This window comes from Podarcis vaucheri (assembly GCF_965113315.1).
Source record: "Podarcis vaucheri genome assembly, chromosome: 17".
Taxonomy (NCBI): Eukaryota; Metazoa; Chordata; class Lepidosauria; order Squamata; family Lacertidae; genus Podarcis; species Podarcis vaucheri.
Genome location: NC_138755.1, coordinates 20,640,753 through 20,663,470, shown reverse-complemented (window position 1 = coordinate 20,663,470; position 22,718 = coordinate 20,640,753). Strand labels below are relative to the sequence as shown.

General features: G+C 46.0%; 1 protein-coding gene across 1 annotated transcript; it reads right to left on the bottom strand.

Annotated features, from left to right (window-relative positions):
* Window positions 1-5,120: 5,120 nt before the first annotated feature.
* On the bottom strand, window positions 5,121-22,042 carry RCL1 (RNA terminal phosphate cyclase like 1). The gene is made up of 9 exons (XM_082205091.1): window positions 21,854-22,042; window positions 17,738-17,809; window positions 16,861-17,036; window positions 15,805-15,879; window positions 15,482-15,606; window positions 11,936-12,061; window positions 9,973-10,129; window positions 8,563-8,666; window positions 5,121-5,324 (listed from the first exon to the last, which is right to left on the bottom strand). The coding sequence occupies exons 1-9, from the start codon at window positions 21,987-21,989 to the stop codon at window positions 5,174-5,176; spliced, it is 1,122 nt and encodes a 373-aa protein (XP_082061217.1). The 5' UTR covers window positions 21,990-22,042; the 3' UTR covers window positions 5,121-5,173.
* Window positions 22,043-22,718: the final 676 nt, after the last annotated feature.

Below are 22,718 nucleotides of genomic sequence, written 5' to 3'. Positions count from 1 at the left end.
TACAGTGGTTGCTTGCTTAGCTTATACAGTGGTACCTCTGGTTACGTACTTAATTCGTTCCGGAGGTCCGTTCTTAACCTAAAACTGTTCTTAACCTGAAGCACCACTTTAGCTAATGGGGCCTCCTGCTGCTGCCACTGCGCGATTTCTGTTCTCATCCTGAAGCAAAGTTCTTAACCCGAGGTAGTATTTCTGGGTAGCGGAGTCTGTAACCTGAAGTGTATGTAACCAGAGGTACCACTGTATTGTGTTTTTAATATTCAGTTGGGAGCCGCCCAGAGTGGCTGGCGTAACCCAGCCAGATGGGCGAGGTATAAATAATAAATTATTATTATTATTATTATTATTAACTATTTTCTGCTACACAGTCGATTCCCCCCCCCCCATTCTCGTTTCCTATCAAAATATTTCTTGCTGAATTTATTCTAACACTGTGAACATTTTAATGTGTTTACAATGATTCTTCAGATATTCTACGTATCCTTTCCAGTCATCCGTATACATTCTTTTCATCCTGCTGTCTTGGTCTACTCGCCACGAGACCTGTGAGTATGCGATTCCCAGTGAAGTGTGTGGCTAGCCTGTGGGGAATGTGACTAGTAAGGACAATCCTTCTGCCCTGTTACATGTTCATGAGGAGGATGGGGGTGTCGTATGAAGCCCTTTACCAGAGCCATTCACATGTCAGTCCGCATATCCCTTCTAGTGTTCTTAAAATGGCGATGCCCTCTTTCGGAAAACACGGTGGTGCTCTCTCATCACACCAAGTTGAGCAAGACTGATGAGCCAATACTTAGCCAAAGCCAACTTTTGTGTTAACAATGCCTAATGGCGCAGAGGGCAGCGGGTGGGGCTCACGTCAGATAGTTTTGATAGTGGCGATTGGGAAATCCTCCGACGGCTCGCAAAACTCCTCCATAAAAACACAGGGAATGCCTTGCCAGAGCGGAAAATTGCAAGAGGCAGAACATGAGCGGCAGGTTGTTTGGAGAAACTTTTGAAGCGCGGCAAGGGTGAGCTTACTAGCATGAATATATCTCGGTCGCCCCCTCCCAAATAGCAAGTGGGGGAGGTGTGAATTGGGAAAATCAAGTGGTAGAAGAAAGGAGCATTTCCCCCCATAAATGCTCTTTGGGGGGGAAACAGAGAGGCGGAAATGTGTTATGATATAATGCAGTGGTTTCCAACCAGTGTGCCGTGGCACCCTAGGGTGCCTTGAATGATAGTCTGGGGCGCTGTGGGAAACACTGACCTCTGTCCCTCTTTCGTCCCCTCCCTCCTCTGATGCCCTCTCACATCTCTGCCTCCGGAAGCATTGTGTGGTTGTTTGTTGCAGCAGCCCTGGCTACAAACACCCCTGACAAATAATGCCTCTGGGGCTGGCCAGGGGTCCTGGTTGCCAGGAGCTGAGGTGGCCTCGGAGTAAGCAAGAAAGGGGGTGAGGGAGCCCAGCCAACCAGCCCCTGCTGTTGGGAATGGACAGACAGACAAGTGGGATGCCAGGCAGGTGCCACAATGGCCTTCCTTGTGCTTCCTCACGTTCACCTTTGGCCAGTCTCTGTCAGGCCACTAAGGCTGGGTGCATCCTTGTCCCAGGTGCCTCTGGGGTGCTGGGAGGAGGCACCCCTCTCTGGGGCAGGGGAGAGGACAGCTCAGAGATCAGGGGTGGTTGTAGCGGCTGCTGGGAGGACTCCCAAGGAGAGGGGAGAGGAGAGGAGGTTGAGCAGCACTCCACAACGGAAAGTGTTCGAAAAGGGGTGAGGGGCTCCTGGCTCTGCAGGCAAGGGGTGACGTAACTAGGCTCCCGAGGCTCGGAGTGGAAGTATTTCAAAGATTATATGTCAAAATGTTGTTCTAAAAATGACATGCAAATAGGCGTAGAATAAAAAAATGTAAGCAATAACAAAACCAATAAAGAAAGAAGGAAAAAATCAGAATTTAACAAAAATAATGTATTATAGAATGCAAGGGGGGGAAAGGTAGAAAGAAATATAAAGAAGTCGAATTGCTGTGGAGGGAAGTAGAAGGTGGGTGGTGGGTTTTATAATTAAGTGTATAATTATGCAGCTGTTGTAATTTAGCTATTATATTTTATGTGAGGGAATCATTGGGAATTTTTGTTATTATGTATATATGTTAAGTTTCAATAAAGATCTTTGGAAAAATAAAATAATAAAATAAAATAAAAACCTCCTCTTGGAAAAAAACAAAAAACGGAAAAAACAAAAGGGTATATCTCCCTTGTCTACCACTCAACCCAGTGGCGTAGCGTGGGGGGTGCAGGGGGGGCCGTCCGCACCGGGCACAACATCTGGGGGTTAGGGTTAGGGGGCGCAAATCCACGGGTTAGGGGCGCAAATCCACGGGTTAGGGGGCGCAAATTACTTGCCTTGCCCCGGGTGCTGACAACCCACGCTACGCCACTGACTCAACCTGAAACCACCAGTAACTTTTGCACGTGGAAAGAATGAGCATTCCTTTGAGGAAAAACAACACCCATGGGATAAACAATTGCACAGCTTACAGCCAAGAGACAGTTCTACCTTAAGGGCAGGCTGCAGAATCCGCTGGGCTTGCCTTTCCCAGAAGCAGTGCAAAGAAGTATTTACTGATGTATTTACCTGCAAAGGAAAATGCAGTCAGTACTTTGACCTAGCTAATCCTTTCGATTGCTTTAGGCTTCCAGAGTTTTGCAATAAAGGTTTTGAGTTATAGCCAGCCAGTTTTGTCTATAGCTAGAATGACCGAAAACAAGCACATATTGTTGTCCAGCCGTTAAAATTTTGTAGTCTTGTCCTGCAGCTAAGTGGTGGTTTTATTTTCATGACACGGTAACCGTCTTGGAATGAAGACAAGACATGATGGGGGTACATATAACTGCACATGCCTATGAACTTTTAACACTCTCAGACCGGCAGATTGCTACAATATCCCTGTGGGCAATGCATCACAATGTAGTTACAGTGAGCTGGGGTATGATCCAACCATTTCCTCATGTTTTTCAGCTTACCACTGTAACAACCGTAGCCTTTTTTGTATTAAATAGGGGCCTGGCAATTTAACTAGGCGAAAGGTACCTCCTTTTCAGTTATCTGATCTGGCCTGCACCGAACTTCTCATCTTAGAGTGGAACAAAGTTAATGAACTGAGCAGAGAGGATTGTATCCAACTAAGTTCTGCTCAGAGTAGAGCCGTTTAAATTAATGGTTTTCAGCAACAACAAAAAAGTGCTTGTATTAGTGCAACTACAACTGAACAAGTTGCACGTAGCACACAGGTGCATGAACAGTTTTCTGCAGCAGCGATGTAATGCCATGTAACCTGTATGCTTCAGGAAGTGAACAAAATGCTACTCATCTACAGAGAGAAAAGCTAGCAGCAACTTGTGGTGTTAAATACCAGTGTACTAAAAGAAGCAAAGATCATCAGTGTCAAAGCAATGATTCTTCAACATCAGCTTCGTTGGACTTGTCATGTTGTGCGGATGCCTGATTATTGTCTTCCAAAGCAACTACTCTATTCCCAACTTAAAAATGGAAAGCGTAATGCAAAAGAGGTTTAAAGACTCACTCAAAGCAAATCTTGAAAAATGTAGTATAAACACCGACAACTGGGAAACACTGGCCTGCAAGCGCTCCAATTGGAGAACAGCCTTTACCAAAGGTGTCATGGGCTTTGAAGACGCTCGAACTCAGGTCGAAAGAGAGAAACGTGCTAAGAGGAAGCCACGATTGGCAAACCCTCACCTTCATCAACTCCCACCCGGAAACCTATCTCCCCACTGTGGAAGGACGTGTGGATCCAGAATTGGCCTCCACTGTCAACTTACGGACTCACTGTTAAAACCGTGTTTGTGGAAGACAATCTTACTCAGCTACGAGTGGTCAAAGAAGAAGAAGATGATGAAGACTCATCTACAGTGAGAAAAGCCAGCAGCAACTTGTGGTGTTAAATACCAGGGAAGACTCATCATCCTCATTTGGTGTCAAGCAGGGATACAAGCCACATACAGCAATATAGAGGACACTGCACATCCGTTCTGTTTTTTAGAAGGCAAGTTAGCATCTGCATTCCTCCCCAGGATGCATGCACTAATTTATTTCCTACCGCTCGCCCCTTGTAAAACCAGTCTCGCAAGTTTCAAAAACTCTAAAAGCCAGCCTTTTCTTTCGGTGATGCAAAATGAAGCAATTGCCTCAGGTGATGGGAGCCAGGAGTACCGGGACCGGAAGCAAGAGGCATATCTAGGGCGCCTTATGCCCTTGCCAAGGAACTGTATCGATGCCCCCCTGGAAAAAAAATCATTTTACCACATGCCTTTGTGCCGCAGTGTGAGAAGGCAATGAAGCTTCTCCTGTGCTGGATCTGACAGTGACGGCAGCACCACATATATACCGTATTTTTTGCTCTATAAGACTCAATTTTCCCCTCCTAAAAAGTAAGGGGAAATGTGTGTGCGTCTTATGGAGTGAACGCAGGCTGCGCGGCTATCCCAGAAGCCAGAACAGCAAGAGGGATTGCTGCTTTCACTGCGCAGCGATTCCTCTTGCTGCTCTGGCTTCTAAGCTTCAGAATAATTTTTTTCTTGTTTTCCTCCTCCAAAAACTAGGTGCGTCTTGTGGTCTGGTGCGTCTTATAGAGCGAAAAATACGGTACATCGTACAATCCAGTCTGATATGTGATTTTTGCATGCCCGACCCTCCAGACCAGCGTCCCCAGCAGAGGCTGGTTTCACTAACCTTTAGGTACTCCTCTGACTGGAAGCCTACGTCAGATGGCGGCTTTCCGTTCTGACTTTTGTGGAAGCCATGAATGTTTCCTGGTTCGAAAGCATCAGGAAGTGTTGTTAACTGGCTTCCTTGTTGTTTCCCCACTCCTACAAAAGGAGAATGGAACATGGGAAATTGCATCGCATGCAGTCACATCATCGGCCTATTTAGCTCAATACTGCCTACACTGGCCGGCAGCAGCTCTCCGGGAATTCAGACGGGGTTTCTTCCAGACTCACCTGAAGGTAACGGGGATTGAACCTTGCACCTTCTGCACCCAAAGCTGCTCTCTACCACTGAACCATGGCCCTTTCCCAGATTTAATTTGATTCTGCAAACATAGCCGATAACTTCTGTGTTACAAAAAGGGAATTGGTTTAATCATACAAAAATCCACAGGCACATCATTTTACCGTCTTGCTAAGATTGGAAAACCCGATGCCCACACATGTCATTAAGACCTTGTCTCCACCTTTGCGTTCTTCGCCGGACGGTTTGCTTTCGATTTTAAACATAACCTGGAAGTAACTTCTCAGATGCCGCAGAAACTCAATTCTAAGAAAGGAAGAAAAAGCAAAAGTGAATGTCTTAACCTACGCAAAAGTTAACGTGGGCAACATCTGGATGCCAACAGATACACCTGAAATTTATAACGGGGGGGGGAATACACACGATTTATTTTTTAAAAAATCTTTTCCAAGATTCTATATATTGAGCAAACTGGAAGTCTAGTACACACAGAAAAGTACACAACGCAATTAGCATTTGATTTAGTTATGCAAACAGATGGCTGGAGCTGACAAACTTATATCATAAGTTGTCCTAATATAACCAGCTAACTTATTAGACCTCACGATAATTTCACAATTATCATCTATGTATTTCTAATAGCATAACCAAATCAGTAATTTTTGTTGTAACTGTAAAAACTACTCTGAAAATTTATTATTCCAAAAATGAAACCTTCATCTGGTTGTAAATATTAACATTATACCAGTAAGAATGAGTCTTTCTGTAAAAAAAAAATGATTTAAATCAAGTCTTACTGACTAGTGTTTTAAATCGGGATTTAAATCGATTTCATTTAAATCAAACCCACCCTGCTGACACTGGTGGGTTTCTTTTTATTGCTGACCGACACCGGATCCTGACAATTTGCAACTTGGTTTCTCCCGCTAGCTGATCCCTGCTCTACCTCTGCTCCTTATATAGGCTCATTGCCAACAAAGGAAAGATCACTTGGTCATCTTTGCTACCAAAGGCATCCCCAGCTGATTGCATACCACTCCCGAGTGTTATGTCTGAGAGCTTCCGGATTACCACCCATCAGTTGGTAACACAGGCTCTCTCTGGTCTCCCTCCACCCCAATCACAAGATCTCCCCTTTGGCTTCCAAGGTCAGAGGCCAAGGTCCAGCAGTAGGTTTCCCAGCACAGCACCCATGTCATTGCGATGGCACCATCATTCTTCAGTTATCACAGTACTGTACCTTTCACACATACAGCACCGGTACCATGATAACCGAAAAAGGACAGTTCACAGTCTAGTTGTTCTATCTGTCAGAACCAGGGGATGAAAAGCCAGTTGGCTACCCTCTCAGCCTTGCCGTTGCAGAGATCCATCAGTCATCTTCCCCGACATGCGTCTGTGACTCAAGTAGAGCAGTCTTGAGCACACATTACTCAGCAGTGTAAACTGCACAACAGATAATAATAATTTTTATTTATACCCCGCCCTCCCCAGCCAAGGCGGACTCAGGGCGGCTAACAAGCAATAATAAAAACAAGTTGAATGAATACAACTTAAAAACAACATTAAAATACAACATTAAAATATTGAAACATTAAAATATTGAAACATTAAAATATTAAAATGTAGCCTCATCACAGGAGGAGAAAGGAAAAGAAAAAAGAAAGAGGGGGAGGGAATCAAATTGGCTCCAAGCCAAAGGCCAGGCGGAACAACTCTGTCTTACAGGCCCTGCGGAAAGAAATCAGATCCTGTAGGGCCCTGGTCTCATGAGGCAGAGCGTTCCACCAGGCCGGAGCCAGTGTTGAAAAGGCCCTGGCTCTGGTTGAAGCCAATGCAACTTCCTTAGGGCCAGGGACCACTAGGGTGTTGCTATATATGGACCTTGAGGCTCTCCGTGGGGCATACGGAGAGATGAGGCTTGAGGCGTGGACTCAATACTTAACTACACATTTATTATACATAAATCAGGACAAAGAAAACATGGCTTCTCTCCTTGCTGCCTTCTCGGAGAGACTGAAAACAAAAGCAATACAGAGCGGAAGTTCCCCTCATGCCAGCAATCTGTGCTGGAATGTAAACAGGCATGTGACATGTAACAATCCACATATCTGCAGCAAAGGGTGGAATGGAATTCCCAACACTAACAGAATTCCAAAATAGATGCAGAAGCCAGCATGCAAGGCGAAGAAACCACAGCAAGCTCTCCGCTGGAAATGGTCAATTGCAAACAAAGCAGGAGCTGCATCTCCCAATATTGACATCTCCTTCCACCAATATAAAAACGGGTCTTTTCCTTTGCACAGACAGCTTTACGCCAAATGCTGAAACACTCGCATTCCTCCTCCCAAACACAAAAGGGGATGCCTGGCAGTTTCTTTTCAATCTTTGCAAATCGAGTCAGAGAAGATGATTAAACGGTCCAAAATATTAGCCCTTCTATGCCACCGCTATTGGTATAAAGGGTCTCAGCCCTGTATACCTGAAGGAGCATCTCCTCCTGCATTGTCCAGCCCGGACACTGAGGTCCAGCTCCGATGGCTTTCTGGAGGTTCCCTCATTGCAAGAAGTGAGGTTACAGGAAACCAGGCAGAGGGCCTTCTCAGTGGTGGCGCCCACCCTGTGGAACACTCTCCTATCAGATGTCAAGGAAATAAACAACTATCCAACTTCTGGGACACATCTGAGGGCAGCCATGTATAGGGAAGTTTTTAATGTTTGGCGTTTTATTGCGGTTTTTATAAATTGTGGGAAGCCACCCAGAGTGGCTGGGGTAACCCAGTCAGATGGGCGGCATATAAAATCATAATCACCATCACCACCATTGCCCAGAGGTTACGCCAGAAAACAAGCACCCAGCTTGTGTGCCCATTACTTGCCGCAGCATGTTTCAGAGCTCTGGAAACGTGGAGGATTGATGAGCAAGTCATCTGTTGGCTTTCCTAAAATCAGACAACAGGTAATATACTGCAAAGGTAAAGGTAAAGGACCCCTAGTAAAGGGACGCGGGTGGCGCTGTGGTCTAAACCACTGAGCCTCTTGGGCTTGCCGATCGGAAGGTTGGCGGTTCGAATCCCCGTGACGGGTGAGCTCCCGTTGCTTAGTCCCAGTTCCTGCCCACCTAGCAGTTCGAAAGCACGCCAGTGCAAGTAGATAAATAGGTACCACTGCGACAGGAAGGCAAACGGCGTTTCCGTGTGCTCTGGCTTCCGTCACAGTGTCCTGTTGCTCCAGAAGCAGTTTAGTCATGCTGGCCACATGACCCAGAAAGCTGCCTGTGGACAAACATCAGCTCCCTCAGCCTGAAAGCGAGATGAGTGCCACAACCCCATAGTCGCCTTTGACTGGACTCAACCGTCCAGGGGTCCTTTACTTTTTACCTTTTTACCTAATACACTGCACTGAGGGCTTTGAAGAAGTTCCTTTCGCAGCTACAAATTAAGCATTCACAGTAGTAACAAAATCTGTTATTCTATGGAATTAGCAAATTGAACAGAGATGGGTAATTCCTTCTCAGGGGGTGGGGGAAATAGAAAGGACTTACGTGTATGGGGACAGAGGTCCTAGCAGGACTTTGGAGACGTCCTGCTGCCCAAGGGTCATGAGGAGAAGAATGAGGCTTTGGTTTGTTGAATCCACACAGCCTCCCTGCAAACGCAAACCATTTAATAATTAAGCTTTGCACTTAACCGGAAAATATGGGCGAAAAGGGGAAGAGGGAGGGAAAACCACAGAACAGCTACAAACTGCATTTCAAGGGTCAAAAAGATAACATGCATTCAATGAACCCAACAGAAAAAAGGTGCTTGAAATCAGTATTGGGACCAATTTGTGTGTAAAAGCAGATGAATTTGTAGGGCCAAAGAAATCAACTGCCCAATCCATATCATCATTCTAATCGTTACGTCCATATACACATATTGACTTCCTTCCTTTGTTCTAAGACCTCGAAATTTTTACTCTTTCTAAATTGTTGTGTCTAATGTAGATTACCTCCATCTTTATACTTTTTGCGCCATTTTTCTCTTTCTTTAACCCTGCAAAGCTTCATCTGTTACATACCAATATACTTACTCCAGAACAATGTTTTTCATATACTCTTTAGCACATCCCCATTCTTTTAATAATTTTTGGTCCGATTGTCCCCTTATGAATGTTGGTGAGTCTTGCCAGATGTATATATCCACAAAATTTAATTTGTCATTCTTTCATTGATGGAATTTTTCTCCCTTTCCAATTTTTTGCTATGAGCATCCTGGCAGCTGTTGTCGCCTAGAGGAATACTTTCCTTTGATTCTCAGGAATATCGTTTGTGATTATACCTAAAAGGAATGCCTCTGGTTTTTTACTAAAAGATATTTTAAACATCTTTTTGATTTCTTCATATATTTCACTCCAAAATTATTTAATAGGTCGGCATTCCCACCTCTGGGGCATGCGTTTTCTTGACCTCAGATGCACTCAGGAAGAGCATAGAAAGAAACATGACACTGGCTTTCCAACTCTATCCTGAGCCTTACAGTTCATTAGGCAACCATGAATAAGGCCCATCTCTTTCTCCGGCTCTCATTAGGAAGTAAAATAGTCATTGGCATATCCAATGACTTGAGCTGACCACTAACAGATCAGGAACCCATTTAGCGCAGGGTGCATCAGCAGCAAGAACAAAATGATTCTGCGGCCCACAACCTTCCTAATCAAAGGGGCGAAGTCTTTTGAAACCAGAGAAGGGCTCTAATTACCTCTTAAAGAAGAGTCCTATTTCTGACCAAGATCATTTGTTGCATTAAGGAGAAATACATTACACACAGCGCAGGTTTTCTTTCGCCATCTAGAGAAGGAATACAACCTGGGCAGCGTGGAGAGAAAGAGTCTCCCTAATGCAAAGATGTAAAATGAAGTTATGAGACACCACCACAATTCTTCAGGGAGCGAAAACGAAACAGCTACTTACTCTGTGAATCTCTTCGAGTAGCAGCTTTGCACAGTTTATGGCCAGGTCTTCCGGGAGCACAGCTGCGCCCTGTCCCTGGGGGCTGGAGGCCAACTCAGCACTGAGGAAAGTACCATTTGTCGTCTCTGCCACCAGAGTGAGGCCGAAACCTGGGGACCTGAAAGAAGAAAGCACACAGGACACAGGGGTGGAATGAAAGGAATTGTTTCATATTAAAATCCCGTGATGAAGGTGCCTACTTGTTGCTTAAAGAAAAACAAAGCCTAAACTTACATGTAAAAAATTAACGTTCTGGTATAAAATAGTCAGCAGTGGCCATGCCAAGGTTTTCCGAAGAGCTCTTCCCTAATGCTGGCCACTGGATCCTTTCAACTAGAAACCCCGGGATCTTCAGCATTCAAAACACTTACTAAGCCACTGAGTTACTATGCCCATCAGTCGGTACATGAGAAAACACATTGCACAGAGTTAAGACTGTTTGTTCCATCAAGTTCAGTACAGTCTGCACAGAGAAGCCAGAGTGGGACCGAGTTTGGTCCTAGATCGTAGCTCCAGCTTCAGGAGAAGAAAGCCCACTTGGAGGATGCTGTGAGACAGCAAAGGTCTTTCCGCTTGGTTTGATATCAGGGCAATACAGGACCTGAAGGGCAAGTAATTGCAGTCCTATAAAGTAAGAGACAGTGAGAGATTTTACTTTCTTGGGCTCCATGAACATTGCAGATGGTGACAGCAGCCACGAAATTAAAAGACGCCTGCTTCTTGAGAGAAAAGCAACGAAAAACCTAGACAGCATCCTAAAAAGCAGAGACATCACCTGGCCAAAAAAGGTCCGTATAGTTAAAGCCATGGTTTTCCCAGTAGTGATGTATGGAAGTGAGAGTTGGACCATAAAGAAGGCTGATCGTCAAAGAATTGATGCTTTTGAATTATGGTGCTGGAGGAGACTCTTGAGAGTCCCACGGACTGCAAGAAGATCAAACCTATCCACTCTTAAGGAAATGAGCCCCGAGTGCTCACTGGAAGGACAGATCCTGAAGCTGAGGCTCCAATACTTTGGCCACCTCATGAGAAGAGAAGACTCCCTGGAAAGGACCCTGATGTTGGGAAAGATTGAGGGCACAAGGAGATGGGGACGACAGAGGACGAGATGGTTGGACAGTGTTCTCGAAGCTACCAGCATGAGTTTGACCAAACTACGGGAGGCAGTGGAAGACAGGAGTGCCTGGAGTGCTCTGGTCCATGGGGTCACGAAGAGTCGGACACGACTAAATGACTGAACAACAACAAAAATAAGAAGCGCACTTGGGATGGAGGTGTAAAAAGGAGACTGACAGTTTGGTACAATAAAGGTCAATAACAACAGGAGACAGGCAGAGCTGAACAAGCTGCCCTTAAGAAATTTCCAAGTCCATTGGATGGCAAACTCTCTCTTGAACAACCTGCTACAAAAGTATGGGTGGAAATGTAAGTATCCTCTTCCCGAAAGTTGTAGAGTTTGGGAGCAGGGTGGGCAGAGTTCAGGAGGGGTTTCCTTCCTTACAAAAGCTGGTTGTGATCAGAAGGCACAGAAGGTCAGGTGGATCAAGTGAAGCTCAATGAAACACTCATGCATTGTCAGAGTGGAAGCCAGGAGGGTCTATGGCTGCAATCCCATTTCAGCCACAAACTCAGCAGTTCAGCCTATGACAAGCCACTGTTCCCCGAACTTCACTAATTCCTCACCTGCCATACAGATAGAATGATATCTCGCAGAACTGTTGCAAAGATTACTGAGAGGCTTTGAAAACTGCAAATTGAGCTGTATCAATGCTACAAAATTGTTATTACCAGATTGCCTTCTGCCCCCACCTCCACCCCTCGTCCTTCAAGTAAGCATTATATTAGTAAACCACAAATAAATGGCCTATTAAAGAATACTGGGTGGAGGCATATATAAAATATTATTATTATTAGGAAAACTTACTTCCCAGAGCTTGTCCCTTTCATATGGTCTGTGTAGATGTAAATATCCGGTAGGAATTTATTCAGGATGCTCCTTGCTGAATCCACAATTCGGTTCGCAATCTGCGGGGACACTCTGACCGAATAGCTGATTTATGAAATTAAGGAATTTCTTATAGAAAAAGGCGTTAACACAAAAGCAGGCCAGTATACAGAAGAGGACTTCCTTATTTTATTTATATTCATTTTATACATCCTTTTTATTTTTAACAAATAATCATAAATAAATAAGAATAAAAACGTGCGCCCCACCACCAAGACCATTCCATTATAACTATCCAACCTCCCAAAATTTCAACACCTCTTACAATGGTCTGACTCCTTTCTGTTTTAACAGTACAAATTCTACAAGCATATCTCCTCTGAAATCATTTCTCCAGCGTATTCCCCATCTAACCTTAATGGCACATGTTAATTTATCATTAACAGCAATATCCCACACCTCTTTATACCATTCTTCCATTTTATATTCTGCTTGCCTCTTCCACTTCCTAGCTATAATAATTCATGCAGCTGTCAATAAATTTGTGACCAAGTCCTTCATAGCCAGAAGAGGACTTCCAACACATTTCCTGCTTGTGCATTTTGCTTTTTTGTTTTTTTAAAATAATTTTTATTAGTTTTCCATTTAAACAATATACTCACATCATTATTATCCACTTTACTTCTTTGGCTCTTTAGAGCCTATCGACGTCCTTCCCTCCCACCTCTTGGATTTCAAAAGTAACCTTGATATCACAACATTTTACAGTGGTACCTCGGGTTAAGTACTTAATTTCTTCTGGAGGTCCATTCTTAACCTGAAGCACCACTTTAGCTAATGGGGCATCAAGCTGCTGCTGTGCCACCAGAGCACAGTTTCTGTTCTCATCCTGAAGCAAAGTTCTTAACCCGAGGTACTATTTCTGGGTTAGCGGGGTCTGTAACCTGAAGCGTATGTAACCCGAGGTACCACTGTACAGTGGTACCTCGGGTTAAGTACTTAATTCGTTCCGGAGGTCTGTTCTTAAACTGAAACTGTTCTTAACTTGAAGCACCACTTTAGCTAATGGGGCCTCCTGCTGCCGGAGCACGATTTCTGTTCTCATCCTGAAGCAAAGTTCTTAACCTGAGGTACTATTTCTGGGTTAGCAGAGTCTGTAACCTGAAGCGTATGTAACCTGAAGCGTATGTAACCCGAGGTACCACTGTATATATTTTCCAATTCTACTACAACCCACTACAAAATACCTCAAAATTTAAATACATGTAGAAAGGTAAAAATATTCTCATTACAAGCCTTCAGATAACCCTACTAGTGTTATTAATTGCTTGAAATGGTCTTTCAAATATTGTATAAATTTACTCCAGTCCTTTTGGAATACTTGATCGTGCTGGTTTCGGATTTTTCCCGTCAGCTTCGCCAGTTCTGCAAAGTCCATCATTTTCATCTGCCACTCTACTTGTGAGTTTGGATGGTTTGCAAGTCTTACTTAACTTTCCATAGTCAAAAGCAGGGGTCAGCGAACTTTTCCAGCAGGGGGCTGGTCCACTGTCCCTCAGACCTTGTGGGGAGCCGGACTATATTTTGAAAAAAAATATATGAACAAATTCCTATGTCCCACAAATAACCCAGAGATGCATTTTAAATAAAAGGACACATTCTACTCATGTGAAAACACACTGATTTCCGGACAGTCCGCAGGCCAGATTCAGAAGGCGATTGAGCTGGATCCGGCCCCCGGGCCTTAGCTTGCATACCCATGGTCAAAAGGGTCTGCTGAATGTATCTTGGGCAGCATCATGTGATTGCAGGAAGATGCAACACCTTTTTTTACCGAGTCCCTCTCCAACCCACCCACCCACATGCTTGAAAGGGCTAAGCACAACACAGGGCTAGTCAACAGCGCAACAACCAAATCAACATGGAAAAAGGAGTGACAACTTCCTTCAGCAAGGAAGAATGGTATAATCTTTATCTTTCCGAGCATGTACCTTAAACATAAGTTGGGGGTTGGGGGCTTGTGTATGTAGCCATCCCCACCCCGAATTCAGAGTTTTAGAAGATCCTACACATGAAAGGATTAGGAGAGTGTCAAGAGTAAAAGATGAGATGAACCACTGGGTGGTTTCTTCTGCACTTCCTGGTTTTACTGCTTGACCGGTACGGCAGACAGTTTAACCCACGTGTCAACTGAGCAGAAACACCAGCAAAGAGTGACAGGTTCCCAAGGACTTTTAGCTTTCACTTTAAATAGAGCGAGGAAGGAAAGCTGGTAGGAAACAGTTTTGTTTTGCAACAAAAGCGGAGGCTGAGAAAGAGCTGGGGGGGTGTTCCCATTTATGCACAGAACTCAAGAGGATTTACTAAGCAGACGTGGTTGGGATGGCACCGTTCGCCACAGCTCACCTTATCACCCGAGGGCAGTTACGAATCAGCAGACAAAGCGGATTCTTATTTTCCCTTTTAGATCACAAAATGTTTAAAACAGATATGCCTGAACAGGTGGGGCCACTAAATGTAGTGTTTGGGCTAGCAATTTTTGAGCCTTTATTTCCACACTGTGCATGCATCCGAACAGCATATACGTATGCACTAATTTGCAGTGGAATGCTCTCCCCAGGGAGATTCGCCTGGTGCCTTCATTATACACCTTTAGGTGCCAGGCAAAACGTTCCTTTTTAACCAGGCCTTTGGTTAATCTGATTGACATCCTATACCCTTTTAAAATATATGGGGTGTTGGGTTACTGGGTTGTTTTTGTTTTTATTTCCATTATGTATTTTTTGGTTTTATATTCTGATTTTATTCTGTGAACTGCCCTGAGACCTCCGGGTATAGGGCAGTGTATAAATTCAATAAATAAAATAAAATAAAGCAAAACTCTGTGCCCTGTGGCTAAGGAGTTCAGACTGCTCTAGGTAAAGGTAAAAGGTAAAGGACCCCTGGACAGTTAAGTCCAATCAAAGGCGACTACGGGGTTGCGGTGCTCATCTCGCTTCAGGCTGAAGGAGCCGGCGTTTGTCCACAGACAGCTTTCCAGGTCAAGTGGCCAGCAGGACTAAACTGCTTCTGGTGCAACGGGACACCGTGACGGAAACCAGAGTGCACGGAAACGCTGTTTACCTTCCCACCACAGCGGTACCTATTTATCTACTTGCACTGGCGTGCTTTCGAACTGCTAGGTTGGCAGAGGCTGGGACAGAGCAACAGGAGCTCACCCCATTGCACGGATTCGAACCGCTGACCTTCTGATCGGCAAGTGCAAGAGGCTCAGGGGTTTGGACCACAGCGTCACCCATGTCTACCATGGCTCCGCCATCCGCATCCTGGCACTGCGTGTCAGTTGTGCATACGACACTATGCCTTACTACCCACACAATCTAATACACATCTATTTGCAAGGGAACCACACTGAGTCAATGGGGCTTACTCAGGTCTGTGGATATTCGGATTGCAGCCTAACTCTTTCCCTTACAGTGTAAGGCAAGCAAAGAAATCAGTTTGGAAACTTTTCAAGAAGGATACGCCACACCTCTGATGCGCTTAATTTTGCCAGGATCAACGTACTGAATGGGCATCAATGCTTTCTTAACAGGACAACTGAATATCACTTCGCCACCTCCTTTGGGGGGCATGCCCCTCCTCACGATCTGAAAACAATAAATGAGAATTTTAAGCAGTAAGGTTTTTAAGTGCTCCGGCTTTTTCATCCAACAACATTTGAAGACAAATTCTAGCAAGGCAATGCAGCTGCCACAATGTATAGGAAAGCTCATTCAAATCAGGGAGAAAGGTTAGCACACTCGATATGAATAAGAATTCCTAGAAATAGTAATTTGAGGTCTTACCTTCAATTCCAATTCTTCACCGTCGATGCCAAATCTTTTCAATAAAGGCAGAGCTGTCGCCTTAAGGCAATCCACCTGAAAGATATTCAGTGAGAAAGCCTCTTGACTAGAAGACAACACAAACAATCTTTGCGCCCCAACCAATTAAAAGTTCGTTCTGAGAAGGAGTTTTTAATTCACAATGGGTTGGGGGGTGTGTGTGGATGGGTGATTAGATTTGCCAAAAGCAACACAGCACCAGAAATTGGTTCAATTACATGTACTTTGGATTCATAATCAACAATTCCTTTTTCAGTTTCTCCATTAACCCATTTCAGTTAGAACAGCCTTGAGCTGTGACTACGGTGCATCGACAGAACATGGTCTCTTGAACCCACGGCACTCCCAGTGGCAGACTCTTTCCCTTTCTCTGTGTTAAATGAGATGGACACAGTAAAAGGATTTGCCATTATAGACCCAACAAGAGCGGAGTGTGGGTGTGTGGGCACGAACACCCCCAATCCTCAGGGACCAAATTAAGGGGCCTATGTGGCCACAAATCAATGACTTACCAAGCTCTCTTCCCCCAGACTCCTCCTTGCTCTTGTCGCAGCCACCCTCCACTCTTCCCACCATCTCGCTCCTAATAATTTTATTATTTATTCCCCACTCATCTGGCTGGGTTTCCCCAGCCACTCTGGACGGCTCCCAGCAGAATAGTAAAAACACAGTAAAACACCAGACATTAAAAACTTCCCTAAAAAGGGCTGCCTTCAGATGTTTTCTGAAAGTCAGATTGTTGTTTATTTCCTTGACATCTGAAGGGTGTTTCACTGGGAGGGTGACACTACTGAGAAGACCGTCTGCCTGGTTCCCTGTAACTTGGCTTCTCACAGTGAGGGAACCGCCAGAAGGCCCTCGGAGCTGGACCTCAGTGTCCGAGTAGAACGATGGGGGTGGAGACGCTCCTTCTGGTCTACAGGGCCGAGGCCATTTAGGGCTTTCAAGGGCAGCACCGACACTTTGAACTTGGAAACATATAAACACCATTGACATTTGGGACAATTCACAACTTACCGTAGGATCCACCTGATCATTGGTGGCACCACGGAGAACAATCCTTAGAGGGTGCTTCATGAACGGCGCTAAGCACAGCAGGCTTTCCAAATAATACCCAATGCTGCGGTTGGGGCTGCAGTCGTGTTCCAGTGAACCCCCGTAGAGCAGGCCAGGCTGATAGTATAAAGTGGTACCTTTCAAAGAGCACGGAAAACATTCTCCGCATTAGTTGTCCATGACTATAACAAGGTTGACATAAGCCAGAAGTTGGGCTTGCCCAACCCTGGAGGTCCATGATATAGAAGTGATTATTACATACACCTGCTGAAGGAGATGCCTGGTGACCCTTTTAAACCCACTGAAATGGGACGCGGGCGGCGCTGTGGGTTAAACCACAGAGCCTAGAACTTGCCGATCAGAAGGTTGGCAGTTCAAATCCCCGCGACAGGGTGAGCCCCCGTTGCTCGGTCCCTGCTCCTGCCCACCTAGCAGTTCGAAAGCACGTAAAGTGCAAGTAGATAAATAGGTGCCGCTCCAGCGGGAAGGTAAACGGCATTTCGGTGCGCTGCTCTGGTTCGCCAGAAGCTGCTTAGTCATGCTGGCCACATGACCCAGAAGCTGTACGCCGGCTCCCTCAGCCAATAAAGCGAGATGAGCGCCGCAACCCCAGAGTTGGCCACGACTGGACCTAATGGTCAGGGGTCCCTTTACTTTTACCAGCCATTGAAACAATTGCAGGAACTTTCCCGGCTTCCTGCCTCCCCTCCCCTTTGAGTATCCCGTTTCAAATTTAAGACAGTTAACTTCCGGGAGAAGGGCTATGCTCTCTTGCACTCCGTAAAGTGCTATACATTACACTGTGATGGTGCCAAGTAGATAATAGATACATAAATACCTGTTTGGTTTATTTCAATCCTAGAGCCATTGGTTATTTTGTCAATCAGCCGGATAAAGTTTGCTTCAAAATCTGTCAGAGAAACAGAGTCACTATTCCGAGAACCTTAATGAAATCCCAACAACATGCAATGTGCTACAATCAAAACATTTTCCCCATTTAAACTCTTTAAACAGTTTGCCAACCGTGCCGTTAAAAGTAGATGGGAGAGAGCAAAATGTGTCCCAATTTTGTACCCGAGGGAACCGTAAGAATTTTGTCCGACTGAACGCAAGGCTGCGATCCTGCACAAACTCTTGAATGCCAGCCCAGTTTACACACAGCAAGGCTTTCTTCCAGGTAAACATGTGCTGGTCTGATCTGCAAGCCCCTTTTTCAGTGTTATGGGAGCAGTGCAGAGTTAGAAACTCAGATATATAAGCTGGGAGACTCCCAAAGAGCAAGGTAAAGTCATGCTGGAATCTGTAGCAGATCATTTAGCTCCTTCTAAACCCTGCAATGTTCTCAACAATAAGCTCTAGGGGGGGAACCAACTCAATACAACTTGTATGGGAATTCAGAATCCCAACCCATCCACTCATCCTGTCCCCCACTGCTTCCCTACATATTGGCTACTGCGATTGGACATGGTCCATATTTGAGGAAAATCTTTTCTATTATGAGAGGGAGGGTGTGTAAACAACGGCAACAGAGTGGTACCTCAGGTTACATACGCTTCAGGTTATAGACTCCGCTAACCCAGAAATATTACCTCGGATTAAGTACTTTGCTTCAGGATGAGAACAGAAATCGTGCTCCGGCGGCGCGGCAGCAAAAGGAGGCCCCATTAGCTAAAGTGGTGCTTCAGGTTAAGAACTGTTTCAGGTTCAGTACGGACCTCCGGAACGAATTAAGTACTTAACCTGAGGTACCACTGTACTATAACCCTTAAACGAACCTAAAAAGCAAGCTATACAGAGGGACTCTAATGGATCCAGTTCTGGTAATCTAAAAACACAACCCCCTGGGCGCAGCCTCAAATCTGATAATACAAAAATGGTGTTCCCCACACCCTTAACCAGGCATAGGCAAACTCGGCCCTCCAGATGTTTTCAGACTACAGTTCCTATCATACATGACCACTGGTCCTGTTAGTTAGGGATGATGGGAGTTGTAGTCCCAAAACATCTGGAGGGCCAAGTTTGCCTATGTCTGCCCTTAACCATTCACAGAATTGGAAAGGACTGTGGGAGTCAGCTGGTCCTGTGTCCCAGTTTTATGCCCATTTCCAAAACTAGCCCTCATTTCCAGCAACACTAATATAAATTTATCACTGATTGACAGAAGACATTTCAGGACAGATAAATGGAAGCGTTTCTTCCCTGAGTGTGGAACTCACCGCTACAAGATGTGGGTAGTAATGGCCACGAACTGAAGATGGCTTTAAAGGGGGATTTGACCTGGGATAGCTCTGTCAGTAGAGCATGAGACTCTTAACCTCAGGGTAAAGGGTTCAAGCCCCATGTTGGGAAAAAGACTCCTGCCCTGCAGGGGGTTGGGCTAGATGGCCTTTGTAGTCCCTTCCAACTCTACAATTCTATGATACTATGACACATTCATAAGGCTATCACCGGATACTAGCTGTGCTGCCTGCATGTAACTTTTGGGTTTAGAAGCCAGTATACCACTGAATATCATCAACTGCTGGAGGGCAATAGCAAGAGAAGGCTTTTGCTATTTGATTGTTTTGAAGTTTTATTACAATCAAATGGTATAAAAACCTTGGGGAAATAAATAAAACTGCCTTCATGACCTGCTTGGGGACCAGAAGCTGGGCTAAATGAGCTTTTGGTCAAATCTAGCGGGACTTCCACAATCTTACACTTATATCCCTACCCCATTCATCCCAAAGATTCAGACTGGTATAGATGAGATCAACCCATCTTACCTTCAAACCAAACAAGTTTACAGGTAATTCCAACTAGCCAAAGGCCAACCATTGAGTCTGATGGGTGAGGGAGAATCTGACGCCAAGCCCACCCAAAGCAGTCTGTCCTCGATGCACCACACCAGCTCCGAAAAAAAGAGGAAACCAGGGCTGCATTCCTAACCTCACTGAATTCAACAGAACTTACTTCTGATTAGAAACTGTTAGGCTTGTGCTTAGCTCCTCTCTGAATAACGGGGAAATACATAGCATGCATAGCTTCTTCCTATTCTAGAGCTAAAATGCCTGGAGTTATACTTTCATACATCTCTGCTCTGATAAGCTCCAGAGGCTAACCTGTGTTTCCCAGATCATGACAAAGCATTCTGCATCAGTAAACAGAATTTCACTTCAGGCAGCGACAAACTGGTTGTCCTAGCAGCTGATAACTCTGCACAGAGGAAGCAGCATACAAGAAAGACTCAAGGATGCTCGGACTTGCCTCCAAGCAGGCTGGCACATCCGCCTCCTACAATCCCAAGACCAGCTACCCTTCTTGCCTAAGTGAAAGCGGGCAACAGCACAGCTGCTCCCTTGCAGCGCCCAGCCCAGGGGTCTGCAACCTTTAAGACAAAAAGAGCCACTTGGACCCATTTCCAAAGAAAAAACAACAACTGGGAGCTGCAAAACCATTGTGACATTTAAAACAAATATATCTCCGGAGCGGGCGGGAAGGTGACGTCAGGACGGTGCGTGACTAACGCACGCACCTCCCCCATGCGATGTCACAGCCAGTACAGCGCCCACCACAGTGAGGAGTGTCGGGGCGCACAATGCGCCTCCTCCCCTCGCTAGTATCCGCCCCGGAGCCACAGCAAAGATGTAAAAGAGCCACATGCGGCTCCGGAGCCGCGGGTTGCAGACCCCTGGCCCAGCCTAATGCTAACAAGAAGAACCTGTGGCCTCACAGAAGAGGTTGGATGGCCATCTGCCAGGGATGCTTTAGCTGAGACTCCCGCATTTCAGGGGGTTGGACTAGGTGACCCTCAGGGTCCCTTCCAACTCTACAACTCCATGATGCTAAGAGGGTCCCTTCCAATTCTAGGCTTTGCCGCCACTGCTTCCTCCTCCACGGGAACCCAACCGTCCTGCCCGACAGTGCTAAGGTTACGCAGGTCTGATCCCCGTAATGGGCAGCTGCTATTTTCCTGCACTGCAGGGGGTTGGACTAAATGACCCTTGAGGTCCCTTCCAACTCTACAATTCCATGATGGTAAGAGACTTCCCCCTTTGGCTGGAACACGGTGCTGACAATGCCAAGGTTGTGCAGGTCGGATTGAGGTTTGATGAGGCCCTAAGCTCCTGAAGGTAATGGGGCCCTTTATATGTCCAGCTGTCCTTTGTCAACAAGAAACTGTCACTGGCTTTTTGTGTTGAATATATGCTATATGGTAATTTATGGACCTCATAGGTATCTAAAGCCATTTGCACATAACAAAATATGTACTTTATCAAAGTAATTGTTGAACTGAAATATAATCAAGTATATTAATAGTGAAAGACAAAATATAGAAATGGAGCAAACCAGTGATATTTTAGGAAGCAGGCTAGCAGGCGGGGCCTATGACTTACACCATAGGAGCCTACGCAACACAAAACACTGTTGCTGTATGTAGGTTTTTATTTTATTTGCTTTTTATCGTATATTTCGGAAATGCACAGTCAGGTTTCTTTTTTCCTTTACATTTTGGGGGGAGGCCAAGAGAGTGGGGCCCCAAGCTATAGCTTGCTTAGCTTACACAGTGGTACCTCGGGTTAAGAACTTAATTCGTTCCGGAGGTCCGTTCTTAACCTGAAACTGTTCTCGACCTGAGGTACCACTTTAGCTAATGGGGCCTCATCCTGAAGCAAAGTTCTTAACCCGAAGTACTATTTCTGGGTTAGCGGAGTCTGTAACCTGAAGCGTCTGTAACCCGAGGTACCACTGTACATAAATCCGGCACTGGATCCCCGTCAGGGGCAGCTGCAAATCCCTGCACTGCACGGGGGTGGGCTGGATGACCCTCAGGGTCCCTTCCAACTCTAGGTTTTGCTGCTGCTGCTGCTGCTGCTTTCTCCTCCACCCAACGCGCCTGCCCCCCCTCCTCCCCCTCCCCATGCAGCCCCTCTCCTCGCCCGCCTCCCGCCTCGCTCGCCCAGGGCAGATGCACCTCGGAGTCCGGGGTTCTCCTCCTTGGCCCGGATCTTGCGGATCTTGACCGGGCGGCCGCTGAGCGTGGAGAGCACCAGCCTCTGCCGCAAGAAGTTGCACCCGACGTAGCTGAGCGAGGCCGAGGCGCTCGCCATGTCGCCGGTTCCTCCGCTCTGCCTCCGGGGAGAGCGGGCGGCGGCGGCGGCAGGGGACGCGTCCGGCAGGCGGCAAGCGCCGGGTTGTTATGGTCGCAGGGAGCTCCGCATCGCCCACGTGGTTTGGAGCAGGAAGAGAGAGTGCCGGGACGTCGCGGGGTCAAAGGGGAAGGGGCGGGGTTCCAGGGCCCGGGCGGCCAGTGGGAGGCGAGGCTGCTGGGGAAGCAGGAGGCGGGGCGAGGGAAGGAGGCGCGCCGTGCCAGGAAAAGGGCGGAAGTGCTAGCAAAGCATGGCAAAGCGGGGACTACCAGCAAAGGGTGCCATAGGCAGCGCCTGGGACTAGGATCTCAGGGTTCTCGATGGACCCCGAGCCGGACAGGAGTCCGCAGCAGAAAAGGCCGACGCATTAACATCTGTAGTGATGAGATGCTTGGAAAGGCTGGTCCTTCAACACCTTAGACAGCGGTTCTCAACCTGTGGGTCCCCAGCCGTTGTTATAATAATAATAATAATAATAATAATAATAATAATAATAATAATAATAATTTTTATTTATATCCCGCCCTCCCCAGCCGAAGCTGGGCTCAGGGCGGCTAACAACAATCAAAATAGTTCAACATTCTAAAACATCCATTATAAAGTTAATTAAATCAAATTAAAATCAAATTAATGGCAACCATCAAGCAAAATTTTGTGCAGATTGCCAGAGGAGGGGGTCAGGCTGCGCCC